Genomic DNA, 26165 nt, shown 5'->3' with positions numbered 1-26165 from the left:
AACATTTAAGGCCTCTTTGCATTCAAAACCCACCTCAATCCACTTCAACTCATCTCATTTCATCATTACAACTTTTTCAAATTTCTACACAAAATATAATAAACAATTCAATTTTTTCAAATCCTAAAATAACTTTTCCAATTTTTCACATAAAATATAATAAATAATTCAAACTTTTATTCTACTATTCACAAACCATTTCAACACATCTCAACTCATTTTTGCATCCAAACCACTCCTAAATTAGTTTATAATCTCTTACATGATTACTCAATTACTTTTAACTTAATAATACTATCAAGGGATATTTGACAAGAATGCAAAATTTTATTTCCCTCAACAAAATTTAATATGTCATAATAGTGATTTTGAATAATTGCAATAACAATTAACAGACCTCTCAGATTGTCCATTCATATCATATCTAATATGTACTTACACAGTATAACAATCAATCAAATAAAACGAACCATCAAATATAGGATCAGAGTCTAGAGATCTCATTGAGATTAAGCTAGTATCATACAGTCCTGATAAAAAATCATAGACTATACTGATGTCATTGAGATAGCATCAGAGATAACATCATACAAACTATAAATTTTCATATAAGATAACAAACTAGCAGTTAAGAATTAAGATGCATAGAAACTTCAACATGACATTAAGTTAGCAACTATACGTGCATACACTAATTTGGAAACACCAAATTTCAATAAAATCACCATGACATCAACTTGCATATATTGATACACACTAAAAAAATATTAAGCTAATTTTCAATCCCATCCATGATTACTCAAATACTTTTAACTTAGTCATACTATTAAGGGATGTTTGAGAATAATGCAAAATTTAATCGACTGGATGGTGGGGAGTTAGAAATTACCTTAACTATTATATCATTCAACAAAATCATCTTAATCCACCAAACATACAAAAATAAAAACAAACTGTCGATTAGATCACATATTATCAAATTGAAATACTTTCACAATTTCACCTATAGCAAGAGAATTTGAGTTGCTGATGGAACATCTTTCTATTGAAAAAAAAAATCAGTTAGTATTTCTGTAAAACTTTTTTATATAAGATAATAAACTAGCAACAACTTAAAGTTTAAATATATTGTCACATTTGATGATATTTTAAACCCATATAATGCTTTAGCTCAGTCAGACCTGCATAACAATATCTATACTGTTTTAGTTGACAATGAAACTTGATGAGGATCAATAACTCTGCCACATGTGCTGAAAGTTGATTCTGAATTAACAGTGATAACTGGTGTTGCCAATATATCTCAGGCCAATTTGGACAAAGTTCGAAATTGAAGAGTATTTGTTTTCCACCATTCGAAGACATTGAAACTTGCATCTGAACTCTATTTACAGATATATATACTCTTCTAAATAATTTTTCAATTCTGATTTGATCGGTTGCACTCTATCAATACTTCTAACAAAAGAAAATGAATGGCCACTCTGCATGCTTCTTTCAACACTGGAGGAACCATTGGATAAGTTTGTTCGAGCATGTTCCTGCTCTTTTTGAGCCTCAATAGTCAAATTGTATTCTTTAACATACTCATCATATAACTCATGCAACACTTGAGAGACATGCCAAATATTCTTGGAAGCTTCTGGATCTTGATAAATTAAAGGGAAAATAAAACTGGATTAGCACCATCTTGAATTTGGGGTCTAACACTGCAGAAATTGCCATCAATAAATTACACTCTCCCCAATATCTTTCAAACTTAGAACTCATTTTTCTTACCATTGATTTCATGTACTCATGCTCATTTCTAGACTTCTTACCTAAAAGGTCTTTCATTTTTCATACGTCAGAAATAAATATGTTTGATGTTGGATAACCACTTCTGGATACAATATTTGTTAATTCATTGAAAATTACAAGTAGTTCCCAAAAATTTTCAACTTGCTCCCAATCTTCAACACTTGGAATCCATTCAAAATTGTTATCTTTACCACCATATCTGGAAAACACTTCTTTTAATTGAACTGTAGCATCCAATATTAAATATGTGTTGTTCCATTTTGTAGACACATCTAAAATCAGTTTCTTTGAGGGCAATTACAACTGTTATCCAATTTCACTAAATTATTTTAGCATACTCTCTGATACTACCAGATATTTTATACTATCCCTCACACAATCAACGATCTCTCTAATCTCCCCAAGTCCATGCTCCACAAACAAATTAGTTATATGCTCACAACAGTGCACATGAAACAATTTTTCTCAAAAAAACAATGTTTTCTTCAATCTAAAATCATCTTTCAAGATCTTAATGGTAACAACATTAGAACTTGCATTGTCAACAATAATTGATCTAATTTTATTCTCAATTCTCGAATCGTAAAAAAACTTTTGTAAAGTATCGGCAATAAGTAGGCCAATATGTGAAGGTGGTACATTATGGTATTTGGGATGAAAACAAATTTGTTATGTTATGTTTTTATGTTCCAGAAAATGTTGTATTTTATGTTAACCACTCAAAGACAATCCACTTTTGATGTATGGTTCATCCTTGTATTCTATTACGATGTTGATTGACATATTTACCTCTATCAGTGACTTGTATAAAATGCTCACTACCAAGTGAACATTATGGATTTTTGTGTTCTCCACTTGGCAAACAACGTAAGAAGAATATTGCTAGTCAGATTGGGAAGTAGTATAAGGAAAGATGTTGCTCGTGTGTTAGGCAACATAGTAGATGATGGTGCTCGCCATCTTGGTGAGCGATAGAGAGTATACGGTAGGCGAGCATTTTCACATGTAATGTGCACATCCCAATACAAGCATTACGAGATTCTATTGCTCACTCCTTGGCAAGCAACACAAAGAACAATAGTGCTCGACATCTTGGCCAGTTACATAAGGTTTATTATTGCTCGTCATCTGATATGAGCAATGGAATTACTAATGATGCTCACCTCTTAGCAAGCAAAGACACAACTAAAGTGAAGTACTACTTGTCCCTCGGTGAGTATCTCAGGGACAAGATGGGAAAGGAATTTAGATAAGACAAAAATGATAAGTGATCATATTATAAATTTTAAGAAAAAAATATTAGGATATTATTAGTTGAAATCGTTTATTGCAACGATTGTTTATCCGGATTCCAGCTTGAAAACCTGGGTATACTGGACTGGAATCCGGATCAATCCGACTTTTTGAGTTCCGGATTGAACTTTATTTTATTATTATTATTATTAAGTTTGAAAGGAGAGAAAAGGTAAAAATAATCCATCAATAGAAAAATGAAAGGGAGTGAGATCTGCCTATATTCCTTGATCGAACGTATCTTGAGAGGAGCACTCGATGAGTCTTTTCTCACGTGTTGCAACGTACACAAACTTCTGTTATTGTTTGACAAACTTTTGCCAATGTTTGGCACGGATCAGAATTTCTGAGTCTACAAGTTTCTAAGCTACATACAATAAGGATACAATAGGTGAAAAATCTTACTATTAATGGGGATTCGGGATCTATGCTATATATCTGTAAAAGTGAATAGAAGAGAGAGAGGGAGAGGGATTTATTTTTTTGTAGCAGAAATATAGGGTGATAGACCCAGAACGAGAAGACTTCTAACTTTCCTACAAGGGAAAAGCTCTCAGTCGGTCGGGTGGGAATTTAACTTTAACATAAGCCAATACTGATTTGCCACGTAGAGGCATACCAAACTAAAATTTACACCCACATGCACATGATTTCATTTTATTTTTTATCACTTCCCCTTCTCTCTATCTCCCTCTCTCTCCGCCCTGTAAGCCTGCAACACCCCTCTCTCTCTCTCTCTAAAATACGTCTACCACCTTCTCTTGCTTGAAGCTTCCATCTACTGAATGCCTCCTTTCTACGTCTAAATGTTTAGATCATTTTCTACAAGGGGAGGGGGTTGCAGAAAATTATTTAAATGGAAGAGTTCATCTAAATGTTTCATAGCAAAGAATTATTACTTAGTCCAATCCATATTTATTTTTCATGTTTGCTATCAGTTTCAGTCCTCTGTCCATTCGATTTTTGTGGAAGGCCCCTGCTCTAAGTCCAAAACTTAAAAAAAGAAAAAATGAAAAAAAAAAAAGGGGGAACCGGGCTAGTACCCAGACCGGGTATACCAGGTTTTTACAATCTGAGTTTTGGCCCGAATTTGTTTCAAATCGGAACTCGGAACTGAAATCACGGTTTCCCGGATTCCAGACCGGGCCGGAAAAAAAAAAACTTAATCCGGATGAACAGTCATATTTATTGCATTTTTCGTGTTCTTTTTTTCAAGAAAAAAAAAATCTGAGCTGTGACAATTTATACACAACTTGGACAATGGTTCATCATGTGCATCATCATTTGTACGTAAATATTGCTTACTTGTATACGCACAACGAGAGATCGATCGGACCGGAGTGCATTAATTTACTGTTTCATTAATCTCATCTTTATTAATGGAATGATCATAATCGCCCTACTATGCATGTCTCATGCATGCACAAGTGAAGTAGCTTTCTTATTATTTACATTTTGGAATGATCATTCCAAAGGTTTCGATGGTCCCTAACGAAAATGGATCGAGATCGGGTTAATTAATTTGGTGTATATATTATATAGTATTTGAAGGTCCATGATTACAAGAAATTATATTAATATTGGGTAACTTAAACAATTTATGTACGACTTTTGCAGGCAGCCGTCTCGATCGATCATGGACATGAATATATCCATAATATATATCGTGTGATCAGGCACATAACCTTTTATTAATAAATTATTTAATTAATTAATATTCGATTTTATTTCTCCTCTACAGTACATGAAATCTTGACATTTGGCTCTTAGTTTCTAAAAATCTTGAAGTTGCAAGATTCTGGAGAAAATACTGCATGCATGATCTCACCTGAAATAAAATATAAATTAAGTGCCCTTACTTTAAAAATATAAATATATATATATATGTATATATAAAGAATATGATCTATCTCTTTCCATCCTAAACATATATATATATATATATATAGATATATGACTCTGATCGTTGACATTGCAAGCAAATACGTACGGCCCATGCCAACTGTATTCTCAGGCCGGACCATATATATCAATTAAGAAAATCAACGGATTATAAGGGCTGATAATATTATTTATCAATTCCTGTGAGCTAAGATCGATCGAGTGCATGCATGCAAGAGTTTACTTTGTGATGGAGCATGGGAAGTAGTGGCATTTCATGCGCTTGAAAGTAACCATTTAGATTAGTAAAAATATGATCAATATATAATATGAATAGCATTGCAATGCAATGCAAGAATATTATATTTGAGTAGTTACTCCGATGATGCAGTTCATGTCATCTTCTCGGTCGGTAATTTCTTTCTATATACTTCAATATACAATGGCCGTGGCGGCCTACTGGCTGTACGCGGTGGTAGCTAGGACAGTCATGTGATTATATATTGCCAATAGCCATTACAACCAATATTAATTGAGCTGGTTGATGTACATATCGTGTGACGTGGATTAGAGTTTTCTATATACAATTTTTTTTTTTTTTTTTTTACCCAATCATCATGATCGCAATATTAGATACAGCTGAATCTATCTTTTTCTATTCAAGTTTTGCTCCTCATCATATATATCACAGTTATTTTTAATTTATTTTTATTTTAGTTGTCCTAAATTAATTGAGTTCTTCTATTCTTCATCTATACACCACACATTTGGAAAAGAAAAAAATAAAAATAAAAAATCATACGTGGTGCATGTAGAGACGATGAGTAGAATTTTTCTACTCTCAATTGTAAAGAGGATTCAAGTCATAAATTAAAATTGAAAGAAGTTTCAATCTGTGTGATGTTTAGAGCTTCAAACGTTCCATCTACTTTCGAAATCAAGAAATGTTATTCTTCCTGAATTTTATCATCCCTAATGATACTAATTATAAACGTAAATTATTTTAGTAACGTTTCATTTAACTTGTTGATCAATGAAACATTTAAAATTCGTTGCGTATATATAGCTAGCATATATATAGCTAGCATTGCGTATATATAGCATTGCGACTCATTAATATAGGAAAATGCTACTTAACTCCCTCAATGTTACCGTTAGAGTATTTTACATTTTTAGTTTTTTATTTTTTTATTTAATGATTAAGAAAGTGACTATTAGTGAAATTATATATTTTTTTAATTTTTTTTTAGTGATTAAAGATATTAAAAAAATAGAAAAAAAAATAGAACAACAATAAGCGATACGCCCACGTAAATGCTAGCGGTCTGCTAGCACCGTCCCTCAAAATATATATATATATATATATATATATATATATATATATCTCATAACCTTACAGCCATAGTTACAGCTATTATAAAGCGTGTTGTATCATTAAAGCTGTGAAAAATACTCTCACATCGTTCTGCAATTCCAAAATAGATAATAGACGTTATGAGATTGGATTTTCCAAATTTTCACCGGAAATTTTCTAGCAATTAAAGATTATTCAAACAAGAGTAATCAACCAAGTGAAAACCGATTGAAATCTTACATCTGACTATGATTTTTTTATTAATTGCTGGCCGGATATAATTTTTCAAGTTGATACGGCACTCCATTCCTAATCCTTTGAAATTGGGTAATGCGATCCTTAACTACATGCATATAGTTTTTTAATAAGACAAAAAAATAAATAAAAATAGCATCATCCATGCACATGATCTTTTAAATGACCGTATCGTGGGCCTAGAAGGAAAAAAAAAAATGACTGTATCGTGGACCATGATTCTTGTTTTCTTTTTCTCTGAAAAATACTTGGGATATTTCATAAAAATAAATTTATTAACTAACATAATTTAATATAGTACGTCAGATTTATATAAAGTTATTTTTATTACAAAGTAAATCGAATGTATCATATGAAGATACATTAGTTTATGAATTTATTTTTATAAAATCATTTTGTGACTATTGCACTTCTTGTTAGGATTAACTGGTTATCAATAGCTAAATTAAAGTGAAATAGTGGAAACAAAACAATAAGAAATAATGGCAATCACACAAACAACACCAAAATTTAAGTGGTTTAACTGAATGTGAGCCTACATCCACTGGCGGGATTGGTATCAATGAAATCCTATCAACAAAGGTGGAATAGAGAGATCAATCACAAATTCCTCAATCCTAGAGCTCTAATACATCCAATGAACTCTCAGGAATCTCACAAAATGATCTCTCTTTTTCTCTTTGTATTCTGGCTGCTCAAAGTCACGATACAATGAAAAATAACATGTATTTATACTATACGGCCTGTAAAATCCTAATTACAAACATTCGCTTAAGCGAAATGTCGAGCGAAGTGTCGAGCCAAAATTTGCTCAAGCCACAGTCGAGTCAGGGTGGAGCCATAGTCAAACCAAATCTTTGGAATGACGTTTTGAACCGGAATCAACTAACACTCAACACTTCTCTCTCTTTTTTTCTTTTTTTTTTTTTTCGAAGAAGACAAAAACAAGAACGAAGTTCAATTTAACCACGAGAAGAGAGCTTTCGAATTGAAACATTACAGTTTCGTCATATTAACATTAATGGGATCTAATGCGTCAGAGTCTGACTGTTTTCCTATCAAGAAATCCGAGGAGGTCCATTTCTTTCTAAATATTTTTGAGCCTTTTTAGGGTTTTGATCAAGCACCATGCATGATTCCTACTGTTCTTAAAGTAGCAATATGGAATGACTTTTACGACGGTTACAAAAATCTTGTTACAATTAACACAAAGCAAGAAAATAAAAAGAGAAATTGAGTAATGGTTCATGCTTGTGCTCGGATCTAAAAGATGGCTGATGGGTTCAACGTGAGCAACGTTTATAACTTACGCGCCTATCTATTTGACGTATCAAGCACCTATTTAAGGTCCGGTTTGGATACAAGAAGTATTTCATCTCATCTCATCTCATCATTACAATTTTCTTAAATTTCTACACAAAATATAATAAACAATTTAATAATAATATTAAAAAATAATATTCTAACAATATTTTATTCAACTTTCAATTTTTATCTCAATTCATCTCATTTCAACTCATTATCTAAATGGAGGTGATTAAAAAATAAAACCGCTCCACATGTATTTGAGGCGGTCGTGGCTTAATTAGACTTCACCAGTATTTAGGAATTAATCAAATTTCCTTCCATTTGATAAGAGTTTGGTCAATTGAAAAAACAAATTAATATATTGCTCAAACTCTTCATTTATATAAATTCTTAATTCATTGTTCTTAGGAGAATATTTTTATATCAAACATATATGCATGTACGTTTGCACTACTGAAAACGTCCCAATTAAAAGAGTAATTAATGAGATATATAAATATTCGTTTTCATATATAGTTTGCACAATTTCAGGCGTGCACATAAGTACTTACCCAATTATAATATTAATGATACGTATCATGTATTGTTCCTAAAGATCGAATGATACCAGCGATCGATCCAGTACGTTTAAATTAAATAATATTAATGTCAACAGATATTCTTGTTTATATATTTCTCTGTTTGCCTTATTATTTATGAAAGGCTTGCAACCAGCTCGCCTCTCATAAGAACCCCATCCATATCTCCATTCCCATAGCGTTATCAAAGTCATTGACTTCTCCTTGCTGCCATCATTATCATGATATTGTACGTATTATTTAGCAATTTGCCTATCCTCTTTGAAATTGGATTTTGTATGTATTTTCTACTTTTCTTCTTAGAAATACGTGCACACTATTAGCTCAATATTATGCTGTATATATAAAGTATAAACTCTTATAGTGGAGCACGATGTTAATTGCTATTAAAAGAATTACAAAGAAAGCAACAAATAGATTATATAAATAAATAAATGATTTCATTTTGTAAAATCATTACGTGTCTAAAGAATTAAGTAGAGTTGAGCGAGGTTCAAATTCAAGATCAATCTATTCTAATACCATATGAAATTACCATTTGTTCTAAAACTTTAACCTGATAAGAAGAGGTTATAGATTTAACTCGTTAATTTATATTTGTTTTAACACGTTTTGTCTTTACTTTTATAAAATCTATAATTTAATGTATATCTAGTACTTTTCTTCGAAGCATCTTCGATCTTGGTTAGTGGTTAAGCCATAGTATCTCATTCTCTTAATAAATTCTGAATTTTAAATTATTATTTAGCATGGATTAGTCTATTAAATTTGATTTTCGTATTATTTTATCAAGATCGTTGATTTTAGTATTCCAAAATTACGATATATCAAGTTACGTTTCCACCTGTTAATTTTATCACTTCATTAGTCACTTGCACTTTTTCTAAGTTGCAGCTTTGCTCGTAGTGCCTCACCCAAAACGTGAGCCCCAACAACTCCAGCGAACGGTTTGTTGCTCATGGTACTGCGTGAGTGTCTGTAAAAGAAGAAAAATAAAATTTGTAATCGTAGAACGTGCAATATTAAATAAGTAAATATAGGATTTATATGAAAAAAAAATTAATTAATTTTTTAATAGTGGACTCCACTATTTTTCAAAATGATTGCACGACACTTACATACTCTACGACTGTATGTAGCGTATACCGTAGTTTTGAAAGCGGCAAGATCCACTTAAATGATTTTTACAAGTAGTGTGCACACTACTCTTGTTCATCTCATGCCTAGCTTGCTCCCGGCCACTACTTGCATGTATCTTTCTTCTTCCTACGCATCAAGAAACGTGCCCTTATACAATTCTTCTTCCTCATAGATTCATCTATATACGTACCCTTAACATCCTTAAGCATAAACTTGGGAAATATCATTATCATCGTGTCCTTTTTTTCCTACTTTGGAGCTAGCTAGCTATATCACTCTTTTCCTTCGCATCTCTTTCTGTTTTTTCCTTCCAACATTAATTATAAAAGAGCATCACCTCTAAATGGGAGTAATCCCATTTCATTAGCAGTAGTATTGACCACACAAACATCATGATCTTACTTTTGAATAAGCACTTTAGTCATAGCCTAAATGCGTGCAACTTCTAGTTGATCGATCACCACTATCTGCTAAAATAAAATTTCTTGTTTATCTTCAAAAGAAACAGCAGATATAATTTGCATATCCATGATGACCAGCTTCTTTTGTCCATTTTCACATTTAGAATTGAAGTATCAACTTAATTGCTTAATTGGAATCGATCTCCTAATGTTTCTTCAATTATAAATATTGTTGACTCCAAAGCCGCAACACAAATTGGAACCAGCTCTTTTATTTACTTCAATCGAACTATATATATATATATATATATATATATATATATATTTCTCCAAGCAATTTACACGAGGGTCCTGAGTTTTTGACATTTCAAGACCAAAATTCACGTTTCACATGATGATCATTTAAGTCTCATGAGTTTTTTTCAATATGTCGAAATTTAGTACTCATACCAACTACACCAATAATTAGGGAACGGAAAATGCATGTTGTCTTTCATTCTAGATCTTGTCAGATTAGTTGCACTTATATCTTATATGATAAATGTTAAGTACTGGTTGTTATTTAAGTGATTGCCACATAAATTAATAATTAGCTACTTACAATAATATTATGTCACATAAGTAGTGTGATTAAAGATGATAAGATTAAAGATGAAAAATAACATTACTCTTCAGAAATAGTAAACTTGACAAAATTATTTTTTAGTACCAATTAATTATATTGTGGCTACAAGTACAACAGCTTCACCAATATTTCAATCCGTTTCCCGTTTGTTTGGTTGGTTTGGATTCCTTTCCGAACAAACTAGGATTTGCAGAACTACTATTCCTCGATTCAATAGGTAAAAATTATGAGCTAGGAACATCTTCTTCTTCACATTCCAAAAAGAGTTGGATTCAATATTAAAAATCATAGCTAGGAACATCTTTTCTAGTTTCTTCATATTCAAGCTGATCAGGGGCCTCATATTGGCTTTAAGACGAGATTTGTTACTCGTGCATATTGGCTACAGCTAGGCCTAATGCAAAAACACAATAGATCCAACCCACCCGACAAAATCAATCCGATCAACCTCGATAAAATTAGATTGAAATTAGATGCAGATTGGATATCATCTAACCCGCATTTTAGTGGACGAAACTTATCAAACCGCAGCCCCTCTCTCTCTCTCTCTCTCTCTCTCTCTCTCACTCAAAAAGACCCTACGAATGAAACTCCTCTCTCTTCGAGAGGCTTTCTTGTCAACCGTAGTTCATCTAATAAGAGACGAGAGTCTCGAAGTAGTTCAGCCCATCCAACTCCGATGTGAACCACGGTGACCTCCGCTGCTGCGGCTGCTTCTCCTTCTTCTTATCATATGTCGCCGATGGTGGCTGTGACTGTGAGTCTCCCCTATTGCTTTTGGTTCAGGTCGATGCTGGCGACGGCAATATTGTTGCAGCCCTTGGCGATGGAAGGGAATGCAGCCCTTGGCGATGGAAGGGAATGAAGCCCTCACCTTTTGGCCCAACAACTCCGCACACATGGTGTAGAAGGAAGTGAAGATCATGAAATTCATGATTGACCTTTGTTTGATCTCTTTACTCCACGAACAAGAACCTAGAAAACCAAAAGAGATTTCTTGTTTGCAGAAAGTGCTGAAATGGTTTTTCCTCATCTCTCTCCATTTGTTTCCCAAAAAATCTCTTCTGCAAACTACACTTTTCAATTTTTGTTTTCTGGGACCTTTTTTGTAAATCGATGTGGAAATGAAGATGTAGATTTTTATTTTTTTTTTGTGCCCTCTTTAGTGAATGTCGGGTCATATGGGTTGGGCCCAATTTTGTTTTGTTCTAGTCGGGTCGGATCGGGCACAAACCCAGTTGCCTCAAGTCAGGTTGCAAGCCTAGCTATAGCTAGGTTTAAATAGTTGGCTCTGAGAACAGATAATTATTATGGGCACATGTAATAACTTGTTTATGGATTGATTGCCTATAGCTATTTTACTAACTGATGAAAACGATTAATTGCTAGAAAGAACGCGAAGCGAGCGCTATAGCTAGGATCCCTCTTTTTTTTTTTTTTTTTTTTTTTTTTGGGGGGGGGGGGGGGGGGGGGTGTTGGGAGGGGATAAGCTTGTGAAGAACCGACGACAGGAAGAAAGAACACTACTCTCCTCCAGATCTTCATATTCCCCCTGAGGAGGCCATTAAAGGTAACCTATATATGTGATCTCCTAATTAGTTTGGATGAACAAAACTACTCACCATACTTGTTGATGCCATTTTCAGATCACTCAATGGTCGAACGATAATTGCAGGTTGGATAACCAATAAATGGTGATCATCATGGTGGAGATGTGTAGCTATAATTGATAAAATAAAGAAACTAATTTATAAGAAAGCAATATCAAAAATTTAAATTTACATGATTCGGCACTCTATATATAATATATATATATTTATATATATATATATAGCTTAATTACTTCCACAGGATTTAGGAAAAATTTTCAACATAATTAATGTGTTTATTAATACAAACTCATGATCAACTCTACTTTTACTTTCTGATTATAACAATTAAGGATCGAGGATGAGAGAAGAAGAAGATCATGGCCAACTATACAACTAGATCAGGTGGAGTCGGCCAGTCCATTCCTAATTAATTGATGAGTCCCCAATGTATAGTACTCATGTGTATGTTATTCCATAAGAAAAATGATAAACTTATAATTAGTTTAAAATTAGTTTACTACTCTAATTAAAGTGAAGGGTATGTAGTTAAGTAAAATTGAAGGAGAAATGATTTTTGTAGTCATATATATACTACACAAGCGTCGTGTACCCCTTTTAAAAAAATGAGTAAATATGATATCCATATAAAAAAAATTAATTTTTTAATGTAAACCCCACTTTTTTTTAAAAAGAATACGCATCACAACTTGTACAATATCTAGTATTACTCAAATTGAAATTATCTATTCATAAATATATATATATATATATACCAACTTTAAACTTTGTTTGGTTATAGACATGAGATGAAATGAGAAATCTGTAAATAGTAGTGAAATAATTTGTGAATAGTAGTAAAATAGTTTGAGTTACGATTTTTATGAAGTTTTGGGAAATGAGAGAGAAAAAGTTAAATAAAAAATTGTAAAGTTAAAAAATAGTTATAATATTATTTTTGTTTTACGATTTGAAAAGTTGAAATATTGTTTTTTGTATTTTATGTAGAAGTTTAGAAAAATTGTAATGATTAAGTAATAATTAGATAAAAATTTTAAAAAGTACTTAATAAGTTAAAATTAAAAAATATTTATGTTCGAATGATATATGAATATTGATGAGATGAGATGAGATTAGATACAATGAAATGATTTGGAAGGTTTAATTTGTGAAACCAAAACCAGGCCTTAATTGCGTACAATAGAAATCCTAACCACGAACTAACCGAATTATGATAATTAACCCATGAGCAGATAATTAATATCTTTCATGATCAAGATAATAACTAAGTAGCTAGCTCATGATGCAATTAGCTAGCCAGCTGCCCCAATTTCTGGCACCTTGCGCACGTATATATGATCTTCCTATATATGTACGCACCAAGCTGCAACGTACGTGCCCTTTTACAGTTCTTCTTCTTCGATCCCCATATATAGATTGATCTGGCAGTACGTACTAACATTTTTCAAATCTTAAGTGTCGGTAATAAAGCTGGCTAATTCTCTATATGTTTTTTATTTTTTATATTTCTTGTCCAACTCATTTCATCAGTTATATATTTTCTTATACTTAAAAGAGCCGATCGGTTGATGAACATGAATGAACAATAATAAACAGTATACACTTCTATCTTCCACTTATGTTCCTGATCTGTACAACCTCATAACCTCAAAGCAATCACAATAAACATAGACCAAACTTACCGTAAATCATTTTAAAATCATCGTAGGATGATCACAAACTCACTGTAAATCATCCTAATTCCACAAAATCACAAAATGTATAAATTCACAAAATCACAAAATGGGAGAGGTAGAGGCTCGGTTGGGCATGGAGGAGCATAGGAGATGCCGTGGAAGGCTCGTGGTGGCATTGTGGGCTTTAAGCGACGGATCTAAGCCGTCGTGGTGGTGCGGTGACATGGGGTTGACTAACGGCAGCGCTATAGAGAGAAACTCGTGCGTGTAGAGGCGCTGCGTCGGTGGGGCTAGGAAGGAGCACGGTGGTGGGTTCCATAGAAGTGGTCCACAGCATGAGAGGAACTCGGTGGTGGTACTTGGTGGAGTTGGGGCTGAGTCGCAGTGGCGCAAGGGTGGAGAACCCGTGCTTTGAGACCCATTTCGGGTTGTTCGCATGCGGCTAAGGAAGGAGCTGCCAATGGGCTTCGACAGTAGGATTTGGTCGCTGGCGTGAGGGGAAGCTAGTGAGGAATTGGTCGATGACGCTGCAGGGTGGCGCACGGTTGCACTGGGCTGCTTGAGGGAGGAGATCGGGTACCTGAGGGAGAGGGAAGGACGTGAAGCGGAAAGAGAGAGAGGGAGAAAGGAAAAATGAGGGGAAAATGAAAGTTTTGGAGATTTAAATCTCAACCATTTATCTTAAGTCCTAAATTTGATCCAACGATAGAAATTTAAACACTGATTTAAACTATTTTAAAATAGATAATTAAAATATAAATATCATATCATACATAGACTATCAAATTAGTATTTTATAAAATACTAATCTTTCATTATTAAATAAATGATGAAATTTTATTAAATATTTTTAAGAAAGTAAAACTATATAAATAATTAAAATTTTAACATAATTTAAATATAATAATAATATTCTTAATTAACTAAATTAGGCAAACCTCCCTTGCGAGAAAAGAATGTGATCATAGCTCTAATCATCCCGTGCAATATGCATGCATCTTTTGCTATCATCCCAGCTTTTTGGCTAGCCATGCCATGCAATATGCATGCATCTTTTGCTTGCTAATTCTCACAATTTAAAACGTGCACGATATTTATTATTTGGTGACCAGCAAGTGAAACTTTCCAGCCATGCATAAAAGAAGAGAGAGAGAGAACAAGCTTGTTACCGCGCGACAGTACTTAAGATTTGAAAAGAAAAAATTTATTCATTATTCATCTCCTCACCATCTTTTTATTATTTTATAATATAATATTAGATAATAGATTCACAAATAAAAAATTTATAAATAATAAATAATTTTTAATCATCTAATATCACATCTTAAAGATGATGATTAGCATTACTCTTCTATAAATATTAGAAGAATATTTATAAAGTTATTCAAATTTGGACAGCAGTCAAATAAAAAAAAACCCCACAATTTTTTTCTCTAACTACTTAGAGAGATTAACATTGGGCTCAAGATTATCGTCTAAGGCTTCGTTTGGAACTATAAGTCATCTCAACTCATTTCAATTCATTATTATAACTTTCTCAAATCTCAATACAAAATATAATAAACAATTCAACTTTCTCAAATTCTAAAATAATAATAATATTAAAAAATAATATTCTAATAATATTTTATCATCTCAACTCATCTCAACTCAACTCAACTCAACTCATCTCAACTCAACATCTAAACACAACTTAAATATTATATGTATGTGCAGTTAGAAAAAGGGCTGGAATTTGAAACTAATTAAACTGCATGGGATATGATCGAAAAAGAGACACAAATTAATTTGTTCAATTTTACATTATTAATTATAGTTTGCTAAGAAGTATCCAAAGTACTAAAACAAGTTATCATGCGTTGTCGTTTTTGACTGTTTCTAGAAGTACTACATTAATTTTGGTCAGAGTTTGGTCCGTTCTCGCTTGGAGATCTCTAGGCTGCTGTAACCAGGCATCTAACATTATTTCCAACTTGTAATTGATTGGACGGGCAGACAGAAAATATCAGACATTATTTCCAACTTCTAATTGGTTAGATGGGCAGAGAGAAATTTCAGCAATTAATGTAGCATGCAGTGACGCTCGCCCAAGCAAAAATGAAGGGACAAGATGAGCCGTATGCATGCTTCGACTCCGTCAACACGTACGGTATGTGCAAAATTCATATTTAATACACTTATTTCTCATCTGCATACGAAATCATCTCATACTTTCATTCCTTTTTTTTTTTTTTTTATTTGTTTGTTTTTACATTTCAGAACAATAATTCACTAAAAATAAACTATGTTTATCTCAAAAATTTAAACCGATAGGAAAATATATATTTTTTCATTATTTATATTAAAGAAATAATATTTACAATTATAGACTATGTAAATGATGCACACTATTTTTGAAAAAAGAGTAAATATGAGATTTACATATAAAAAATAATTTTAATAGTAGATCCCACTCATTTTTAAGTGTATAGCGCTTGCACAATACATAATTGTATGTAGCATTACTCATTAAATGAAATAGAATGTAGAGTCAGGTCTATAAAAAATGATTCCTTGAATTAAGCTCAAGATCACACAAGTTGATTATCAAGCATAAACCACACCTATAACAACTATGGAATCACAAGGATCTTTTACTCTGTAACAGTTAGAATATTACAGCCATAATTTTAGGATTCTTATTTAGAATAGAATCTGTAAATGTGTATTTATTCTATACTTACCTATGTATTTGTGCGTGTGAAAATACAATTGTTAGTGAGCAATTAAAATTATGTTCATATTCAAAATTCATCATGGTATCAAGAGAGTCATCGTCTCACTAGAACTCAATCCACAACTCAGAAAACACACATACCTCTATCACAAATCCATTATCTCTAACTGATACTCCCCTCATTGCCCTAAACATTGCTGCCCAAATCAATGAAAAACTCATACTCTTAACTTTTTCCTAATAGCGTGCCCAGTTTGAGGCTCTCCTCATTAGATATAATCTTCTTGATTATGTTACTAGTGACAACCCATTTCCAACCAACAATGGCTCCTCTATTTCTGCCCTTCAAAAAACCCATTGAGTAAGGGAGGATAAACTTATCCTAAGTGCCATTTTGGCTTCTACTACTATCACCATAACTCCCTTTTATATCTATTGCTAAAACATCCCAAGAAGCATGGCAAAAATTACATACAATGTATGCAAGCAAATCACGCACTCGTGCAATGCAACTCAAAGATGAGCTCACCTTGATCAAGAGGGGAAATCGGAAGATTCAAGATTATATGCACACTACAAAGGCCCTTGCAGATGAAATTGCACTCATTGATCATCCCATTTATGATGACAATCTCACTCTTTACATCCTCAATGGTCTGGGACCTGATTTCTGTGAAATTGCAGCACCAATTCGAGCACGGGAAAGATCCTTGACCTTTGAGAAGCTCTATGATCTTCTTGTACGCCATGAAGGATATTTGCGCTGCCTTGAAGCCACCACTCAGCAGCTGGTTGTTACTGCTAATTATTCAAATTGCCGATTGGGTCCCAACTCTTCACAAGGAAATAATGCTTCTAGGGATTTCTACAAGCCGAATGGCTCCTCTCGTAATGTTGGGCACTCTAAATATAATGGGTTTTTAGCCCAATCCCTGAACTATGGAGGCCCACAGGATAACAGAAAATCAACCAAGCCCATAGGTCAATGACGTCATCAGCCAAAGTGTCAAATCTGTGATCAACTGGGCCATATTGCAAAACACTTTCTCGGTTGAGTTTTTCTGATGCAACTGTTAACTATGCATCCACATCGCAAGCCAAGGATACTGAATGGCTTATTGACTCGGCAGCATCTCCCAACATTACTTGTGATCTTACTAATTTATCTATCCACTCTGAATATGATGATACAGATGAGGTTGTCATTGATGATGGATCAAGTATGCATGTTTCACATATTAGTTCATTTGTATTTCATTCCCCCACACGCACCTTTCATTTAAATAATATTGTGTTCCAATCATACGTAAAAATATTATCTCAATCCATCATTTTATTACACAAAACATGTTTTTGTTGAATTTCATCCCTCATTTTTTCTTGTTAAGGATCAGATTATGGGGGCGGTTCTACTCAAATGTGCATGTGAAAATAGTGTTTACATACTCCCGGATTCACTGGTGGATTCTTCTCCAAAAATGGTTGCAAATGTACATGAATGAACCTCAATTGATGGGTGGCACAAGTGTCTTGGACATCCGTCTCAAAAAATTGTTCACCATCTTGTTAATTCCTCTTCTCTTTCAGTAATAAAAGAGCAGGTGTCTCATCTTTGTACATCTTGTTCAGTCAATAAAGCATACAAACAACCATTTCGTCCAACTAGTCTTCAAAGTCATGCACCTCTTGATCTTATTTACACTGATGTTTAGGGCATCTTTAATGCTGTTAGTCTTGAAGGCTCACGATATTATTTGATTTTGGTTGATCATTTTACTAAATATATTTGGCTCTATCTTATGGCAATAAAATCTGGTGAAAGTAGCATATTTCCTCAATTTAAACATCTTGTTGAAACCAAATTTCAAACCAAAATCAAAAGCCTCTATTCGGATAATAGTGGTGAATTTGTCGCTCTTAAAGAATATCTTTATATTCATGGAATTAGTAATTACACCACAGCACCTCATACACCACAGCAAAATGGTGTCCCTGAGATTAATGACCATTGACCCGTATGTGCTCCAACCACCAAGAACTCATTCCATGACTACCAAGTCAATTAATCAAATCTACAAATCCAAACAATTTAATTCAGTTACAAAACACCCAATCTCATCAACCATTGAACTCAGTTGTGTGGGCCAAGCACTCTGTGATCCTCACTGGAGAAAGGTCATGTCATATGAGCTCACTGCTCTAATGCGACATGGCGCATGCACCTAAGCATTGTAATCCATTGGGTTGCAAATGGATGTTTTGGGTTAAGTCTGTTGATCGCTTCAAAGTGTGGCTTATTGCCAAAAGGTATAATAAATGTCCATGTTTGGACTACAAGAAAAAATTTAGTCCTGTTGTGAAATCGGCTACTATTATAACTGTTTTGACAATTGCTGTGATGCAAGGGTGGTCTTTGAGACAACTTGATGTCAACAATGCATTTTTGCATAGTGAGTTGACTGAGAATGTGTATATGGTTCAACCTCTGGGATTCAAAGATGTATCCAAGCCTAACCATGTTTGCAAGTTACGCCAAGCAATCTATGGCCTCAAACAGGCTCCTAGGGCATGGTATTCGGCTCTAAAAAGTATAATCATGGATCTTGGTTTTCAGAACTCCTAGGGCATGGTATTCTTGCTTCAGGATTCTCGGTTGAAGCACATTCAGATTGATCTGCACTTTGTTTGTGACATGGTACAACGTGATACACTTAATGTTCATCATGTTAACACATAAGATTAGCTTGCGGATTTACTAACAAAACCATTTTCATGCCAACATACGGAACTTCTTCGAAACAAGATTGGATTAGCTCATGGTAGCTCCATCTTGCGGGGCATATAAAGAATGATTCCTTGAATTAAGCTCAAGATCACACAAGCTAAGTATCAGGCATAAATCACGCCTATAATAGCTATGGAATCATAAGGATTTACAAGGATTTTTGACTCTGTAACAGCTAGAATATTTCAGCCATGATTTTAGGATTCTTACCTAGAATAGAATCTGTAAACATGTATTTATTCTATACTTGTCTATATATCTGTGCGTGTGAGAATAAAATTGTTTAGTGAGCAATAAAAATTTTGTTCATATTCAAACTTCATTAGGCTCAAACTCAAAATACTTGTTCGAATACTATATTAAATCACCACTTATCTCAAAACTTTAAGAAAAATTAAAAATTAAAAAATATATTTTATAATTTATATTATATCTTAATAAAAGAAACTCATCTCACCCATTGCAAATTTCATTGGCTAGCTAAAAAATATATGCCTTGGGAAGAGAAAGAAAATAACATATAAAAAAGATCCATGTATTATAGCATTAAGAAAATGAATCTATCAAAGTTAGGCCCCGTTTGGTTAGTAAAAATCTTTAATCTCATCTCATCATTATAATTTTTTTAAAATTTCACAAAAAATATAATAAACAATTCAACTTTTTAAATCTTAAAATAATAATCATATTAAAAAGTAATATTCTAATAATATTTTATTCAACTTTCATCTTAATTGACTATCCAAACCGCACCTTAGTGATGACCAACACCGGATTTTTTTAAAAATATTAACTATTTAAAAAAAACTTATAAAAAATTTACTTATTCACGTGTCAGTTATTGATATATTGATATTTATAAAATTGAAAATTCAAGATTTAAATTTAAAAAAATAATAAAATGAGTTTTATATGTAAAATTATAAGCACAAAAAATAAAAAAGTAAATGTTCTTAGCATGAAGATAGTTGTATTTGTTTTCTCACAAAACAAGGAAAGACATTTTGGAAAGGAAAAATTTAATTGCAAGTGATTCTGTGTATTAATATGTGCACTCATTCAATATGATTGGTTAAAAAGTAGATTTTATTGAAAATACTGCTAATTTGAATTTAGAATATGAATGCAACAATATTAGTAGGCAGATTAGTACACCAACTTGCTTGTATATAATAAAATTCTTTTGAAAAAGGGAGGATATTTAACAATACTTGAATAAATAAATGAAGGAAGCTAGCCTAGTGTGAAAAAAAATAATAATGAAATAAAATACGGAAACAAGAATTAAAAAAAAAAAAAAATTGGCTTCGCCCACCAACCCACAGCCCCCACGCACGGCCTTGCTGACTTGGCACGCCGCCATCAGATCATCCTTCGCCTTCCACCAACGCACAGCTCCATTTGACAATAATTCGATCAGTCATGTATTTTCCGACGTTTCTAGAAGATATTTGTTATTATTATTATTTTTTAACTGAAAACATGCATTTGTCATGGTTTGGTTTTATGAGAATATAGAAGAAGACCACCAAGGAAGCTCCGACTTTGATGAATTTTATTTCCTAGGCATAATCATTAAAACCAAACAATGACACCATTTTCATTTTGAGATATTTTTTTTTTTTAAGTTTGTGTAGTACACACTTGATAAATTTTTATTTAAAAAATAAATTTTTAAATTTAAATTTTATAAACTAAATCTTATTCTAAATCTCTAGTTTAATTATATAGATGAGATAAAAAATTTATAAATAATATTGAGATAATTTGTAAATAATTTTAAAATAATTTGAGTTAAGATTTTTATGTAGATCTGAGAAATGAGAGAGAATTAATTAAATAAAAATTTATAAAATTAAAAGAGGGTTAAAAATAATCTTTTATTAAGTTTTTTTTTTAGATTTAAAAAAATTGAATTATTTTTAACATTTTATTTAAAAGTTAGCGAAAATTATAATAATTAAGTAATAATTAAATAAAAAAGTTAAATATTTTAAATTAAAAAATATTTTTATTTATGATATTTAGATCTGATGGACGAAATAATTAAAATATCTGTAAAACTAAACCGCCTAGATCACGTAAATGAGGTGAGAATATAACTTTTCTTTAAGGTTATTTCATATTACTTTTTCTCTTTTTTGTAGTTGTACTTTTATAGGGGACAGTACGTCGGGCGCCTCATTTTTAAAGGAGATACGTGATAATGATAAGATATAAAGTTAAAAATTAAATAAAATATTATTTTTATTTTAAAATATAAAAAAATTATTTATTATATTTTATATAAAAATTTAAAATAATATAATAATTAGATAAAATAATAAATCTTTTTGTATTCAGACAACACTCTCTTTTTTAGTAAAATGATATGTTTGGTTATGAAAAATAAATAAAAATTAACTGACGTGACACGTTAGTATCCTGAAGACAAAATACTATTCTCTCAATTATAAAAAGCCTCCAATGCCGTTCGTCATTGCCTCCTCTCAATTAGCCTTTCGCCACTGCCAACCTCTGGGCTCTCTCTCCGTCTCTGTTTCGCCATTGCCAGCAAGCTACGAACACATCTCAAAAACCAAACCAATCTCTCATCTTTTTGGTACGTTTTCAATCTCTTTATCTCTCTTCTATCTTTGCGTAAGAGTCTCACAGCACAAACATATACGCACGTCCGTGTCTCTGCATCAGTGTATGTATGTTACAAGGGTCTAATGAGCTCGGATCCGTCTCTGGAATCCTTTGAGATGGCTCTCTCTATCTCTGTTTCGATGGAAACTCTTCTGAAGAAATATTTACTCGGAGATCAAAGACTCCAACTTGCTTGCTTATCTGTTATAATAGACTCCAACAAACCTGGTCTTGAAAGACAACGAAAAACAAAAAGAGAAAAATCAGTAACCGGGTCTTGAAAGACAACGAAAAACAAAAAGAGAAAAATCAGTCTCTTAAGACGCGAAATTTATTAGAGTGCGACTTTTCGTTTCCCTGGAAATTTGTACAGATTCTCGGTTTAAGCAAAAGGGACCTGGGTTTTTATTGGGTTTGGCAAAAGGAACCCAGACTTCGCAAGCTGGGTTTGTGTCGTTTTCTGCTTCCTCTATTTCTTACTTGAATCTTTCGTTTTCTTGTCGATGCATTTAAGGAGCTCATTTGACTCAAAAAAATGGGTGAAATTTCTGCGTTTTTCATCAATCTCGATCAAATACCGTTCTTTTAAAAAAAAAAAAAAAAAAAAAAAAAATCAAAAACAGCTTGCGCGATGCTCGTATCTGCTTGAAGACTAATGTTGCTTACCCTGTTGTCTCTTTCCAAGGAGTAGTTTTAGATGCAGTTTTAGAACTGTTAAAACTCATTTTTATTTGTGGGTCGGCTCTTCCTGAACATTGATTGTATTTCGTCGGTGGGAGTTTGATGCTTTTATGGTGGTTCCTTGTTGTTTGTGTTATCTGTCTCCTTAATTCTGAATAAAAAATTGTAGGCATCGAGATTAGGCACTTTTTGAAGTTTATGATTCGCTTCTTGAGGATCTATTTGCTTCGCATAAGAATTAAGTGGGATTCAAATCTAGTTGTCTTTATTGGGTCATCAGGAAGCTAGTTGTCTTTCTTTTAAGTGCATAGGTAAGGAGTTTTGGATCTTATCCTATCAATATTTTATGTTCTATTGATTTTCTAAGTTTATTACTTTTATACACATGATTATAATGGAAGATGTTTGAAACATAATATAATCTTGAGTTCTTATATTGTCTGCTTTGCTAATTCGTTCTGAGATAGATGTTAAAACGTCGATGATTATGTTGGTTACCCCTCTCTTTCTGAATCACCTTAAAAATCAGATCTTTATTAGGGATGGACGAGGGTTTAAAGATCTCAGGCCTTTGAAACTTGAATTGGGGTAAGCAGTTAGATGGGAGTTGAGCAATTTAGGTTTATGTGGGAAGCTTTTGTGAAGATGTAAGATGAGCTTTTGTTCACCCATTTCCTACCTGCCAACAATTGACATATTCTTAATTTACCACAGAACAGAATATATAAGAAGAAGATGATGATTTTTTGTTTCTCTGTTCTGTGATGGTGTTGGGATATTTTGATGTTTTTAGAAGTTGATTAATACTGCATCGGACTTGATCTGGATATGCTATTTTAATAATCCAATTACTTTTACATTTCGGATGTAAAGCTTGTACTGAATCAAGTCTGAATCTTTCTAGAAAGCAATTTCGATTCAATTTCCTCAAGTTGTTTAATATCTGTACTGATTTATATGCTGACATAGGAATGGGTTTGTGCAATTCTTTAACCCCTCTATGCAGCTTATCGTCACATATAAAAGTCTACTTCGATTATTAAAGAGGGGCTTCGATTATTTTATTATTTAATCTAATTTGACCTCTGGGTGGATGGAATCCCATGTTTCTTTTTGCCCTTTGGCCTGTCTGAGGTGTGTTTGGTTGCAGAGATATATCTCGTGTCAAGCTCTCTGTCTCTTTGCATCCTTACTAACCTTGTTTTTCTTTTTCCTTTTGTTCTCAGATTTAGACATCAAAGGAAAACATATCCATTGACAGATAAATGGCTATGGAGCAGTACTTTGAGGAGGCCTTGTCTCAAAATGACTCATTTGGAGAGGATAAGTCTTCCCTAGAAAAGTGGAAATCTGTCTCTGATGCATTCGCATATGCTGAAAATAATACTTCGGATGGTTTTGATTGCAACATCTGTCTAGAGACTGTGCAAGATCCAGTGGTGACACTCTGTGGTCACCTGTACTGCTGGCCCTGCATTTACAAATGGCTTCATTTCCAGAGCGAATGTTGTGAAGATCAAGACCAGCAACAGCAGCAATGCCCTGTATGCAAAGCTGAGATTTCCCAAACATCCCTAGTCCCACTCTATGGCAAGGGCCAAACGACAAAACTTTCTGAAGGCAAAGCCCCTAGTCTTGGGATAGTCATACCTCGAAGACCTCTTGGTCCTGCTAGTGGGTTTGACACACCAAGATCAACTCAGCAATTTTACCAGGAAAATTATTCGTATCAAGGACAACAATACCACCCCAACTCAGGCCATTACAATACTTTTTCGATGCTCAACCCTGCCGATACAACGACAAATATGTTTGATTCACGGATTGGTGTGTTTGGAGAAATGGTGTATGCAAGGGTGTTCAAAAACACCATAACAAACGTATATACATATCCAAATTCATACCATCTTTCAGGGAGCAGTAGTCCAAGAGTCAGAAGGCATGTAATGCAGGCTGCTAAGTCGCTCAACAGAATCTGTTTTTTCATCTTCTGTTTCTCCATCTTATGTCTTCTTTCGTTCTGAATCTCTCTTCCTGCCCCTATTGTGTACTGTTGAAAAAATTATGAGTTTTCGAGATGATGGACATCTTTATTTCAGCCGGATGTACTACTAGATGTTAGGGATATTGAATTTCCAGTGGCAGAGCTGTGATTGTATGTAATTATTATTAATATTATTTTCCACAACTATGGCTATATGCAAGAGAGGACTCTTTTTACAATACTTTGTGTAGACTTTTAAAATAATGTTATGTATGTAAAACTTGAAATTTAAATAAGATGGGAAATTAAAAAAAAAAAAGTTGGTATTTTTAAGAGAAAAATCATCTGGTCACAAAGTGATTATTTAAAAGTAATCTTACAAACTGATGTGGTTTGTTGTGATTTGTCAAATTGTAAAATTATTTTTATTATAAAGTAGATCTGACGGATCACATGAAGTTATGTCAGTCTGTAATATTATTTTTATATAATTTTTTTGTAACTGTAGCACTACTCTTACGTCTATCATGTTTGGAGTACGTGGCGCATTAGTTTTTTCATTTTGGTGCTCTTATATATTTCTTGGTCGGGTTTTATTGTCTTTGGAGTAATCTGGTGAGTCGAAATTAGAGGCTATTCTGTAGAAGAAATGTGGCTAAACGGCGGATTCAACTCAACATTCATGACTAAATTGTTTATTCGGATCAGCCAAATCAAAGAATGAGAAGTGTTTTCATATGGTTGTCATAACAGATCGAATCATGGGCGTTGTTTTCGTCATTTACGTGTCTAACTTCACTTTGAACTAATAATAGATAGTTGAGACTCTGCTCTCTCAAATGAATCACATGTTGGAGGCCAATCAACACAACTACTACTAGCTTATTTACATAAACTCATTTCATATATATCCGGAAGTAGATATATGGTTGATTAGAAAAATATATGTGATATTATCTCGATATTCTTATAACTATCCGGAAGTAAGACTATCATTATTACTTAAAAAAGAAGGTATCACCGACTTTGAAGAAAATAGTTACATGAAGGCTAAGGTCGTGTTTGGTTGTTAAACTGATCTATGTTTAACTCAGTTCAGTCTATTTTTAAGTTAAGTCTAACATTAAAGTACTTAACTCTCAAATTATTAAATTCATTTTAACTCAAAACTTCTTTACATGTGGGATACATTAACTTTTTTCAACTTCTTATAAATATATATAAACTTTTCTTAATATTTAAACACATTTAAACTCATTTTAAGTAAACTCTATAAAACTCACTCTACCATCTCATGTAACTATTATTCATAAAAAAAAATTCAATTCAACTCAATTTCAGCCTAAAATTCGCTCATGTGATTTTTGCCAAGTAAATGGTGAATTTCAAAGTGAGTAGTAGACTATAATTTGGTCATAAAAACAGATCGAGCGGCCATTATAAAGCT

The 26165-nt window shown here is 32.9% G+C and overlaps 1 protein-coding gene across 2 annotated transcripts; it reads left to right on the top strand.

Moving 5' to 3' along the window:
* Positions 1-21895: 21895 nt before the first annotated feature.
* Positions 21896-24957, top strand: LOC121253256 (E3 ubiquitin-protein ligase RMA1H1-like). 2 transcript variants are annotated; one of them, XM_041153252.1, is made up of 2 exons: positions 21896-22024; positions 23961-24957. In XM_041153252.1, exon 2 carries the CDS (start codon positions 24000-24002, stop codon positions 24756-24758), a length of 759 nt encoding a protein of 252 aa, XP_041009186.1. In that variant the 5' UTR covers positions 21896-22024; positions 23961-23999; the 3' UTR covers positions 24759-24957. The 2 variants fall into 2 exon arrangements, with proteins under 2 accessions (XP_041009186.1, XP_041009187.1); XM_041153253.1 differs by lacking the exon at positions 21896-22024 and adding an exon at positions 22467-23045.
* Positions 24958-26165: the final 1208 nt, after the last annotated feature.

The sequence above is a fragment of the Juglans microcarpa x Juglans regia genome, chromosome 2S (genome assembly GCF_004785595.1).
Source record: "Juglans microcarpa x Juglans regia isolate MS1-56 chromosome 2S, Jm3101_v1.0, whole genome shotgun sequence".
Taxonomy (NCBI): Eukaryota; Viridiplantae; Streptophyta; class Magnoliopsida; order Fagales; family Juglandaceae; genus Juglans; species Juglans microcarpa x Juglans regia.
The sequence above is the reverse complement of the archived record's forward strand: the minus strand, read 5'-3'. Positions and strand labels throughout refer to the sequence as shown.

Excerpts from the sequence above, each read along its gene's own strand:
- LOC121253256 (XM_041153252.1), top strand. The coding sequence starts at position 24,000 with ATGGCTATGGAGCAGTACTTTGAGGAGGCCTTGTCTCAAAATGACTCA.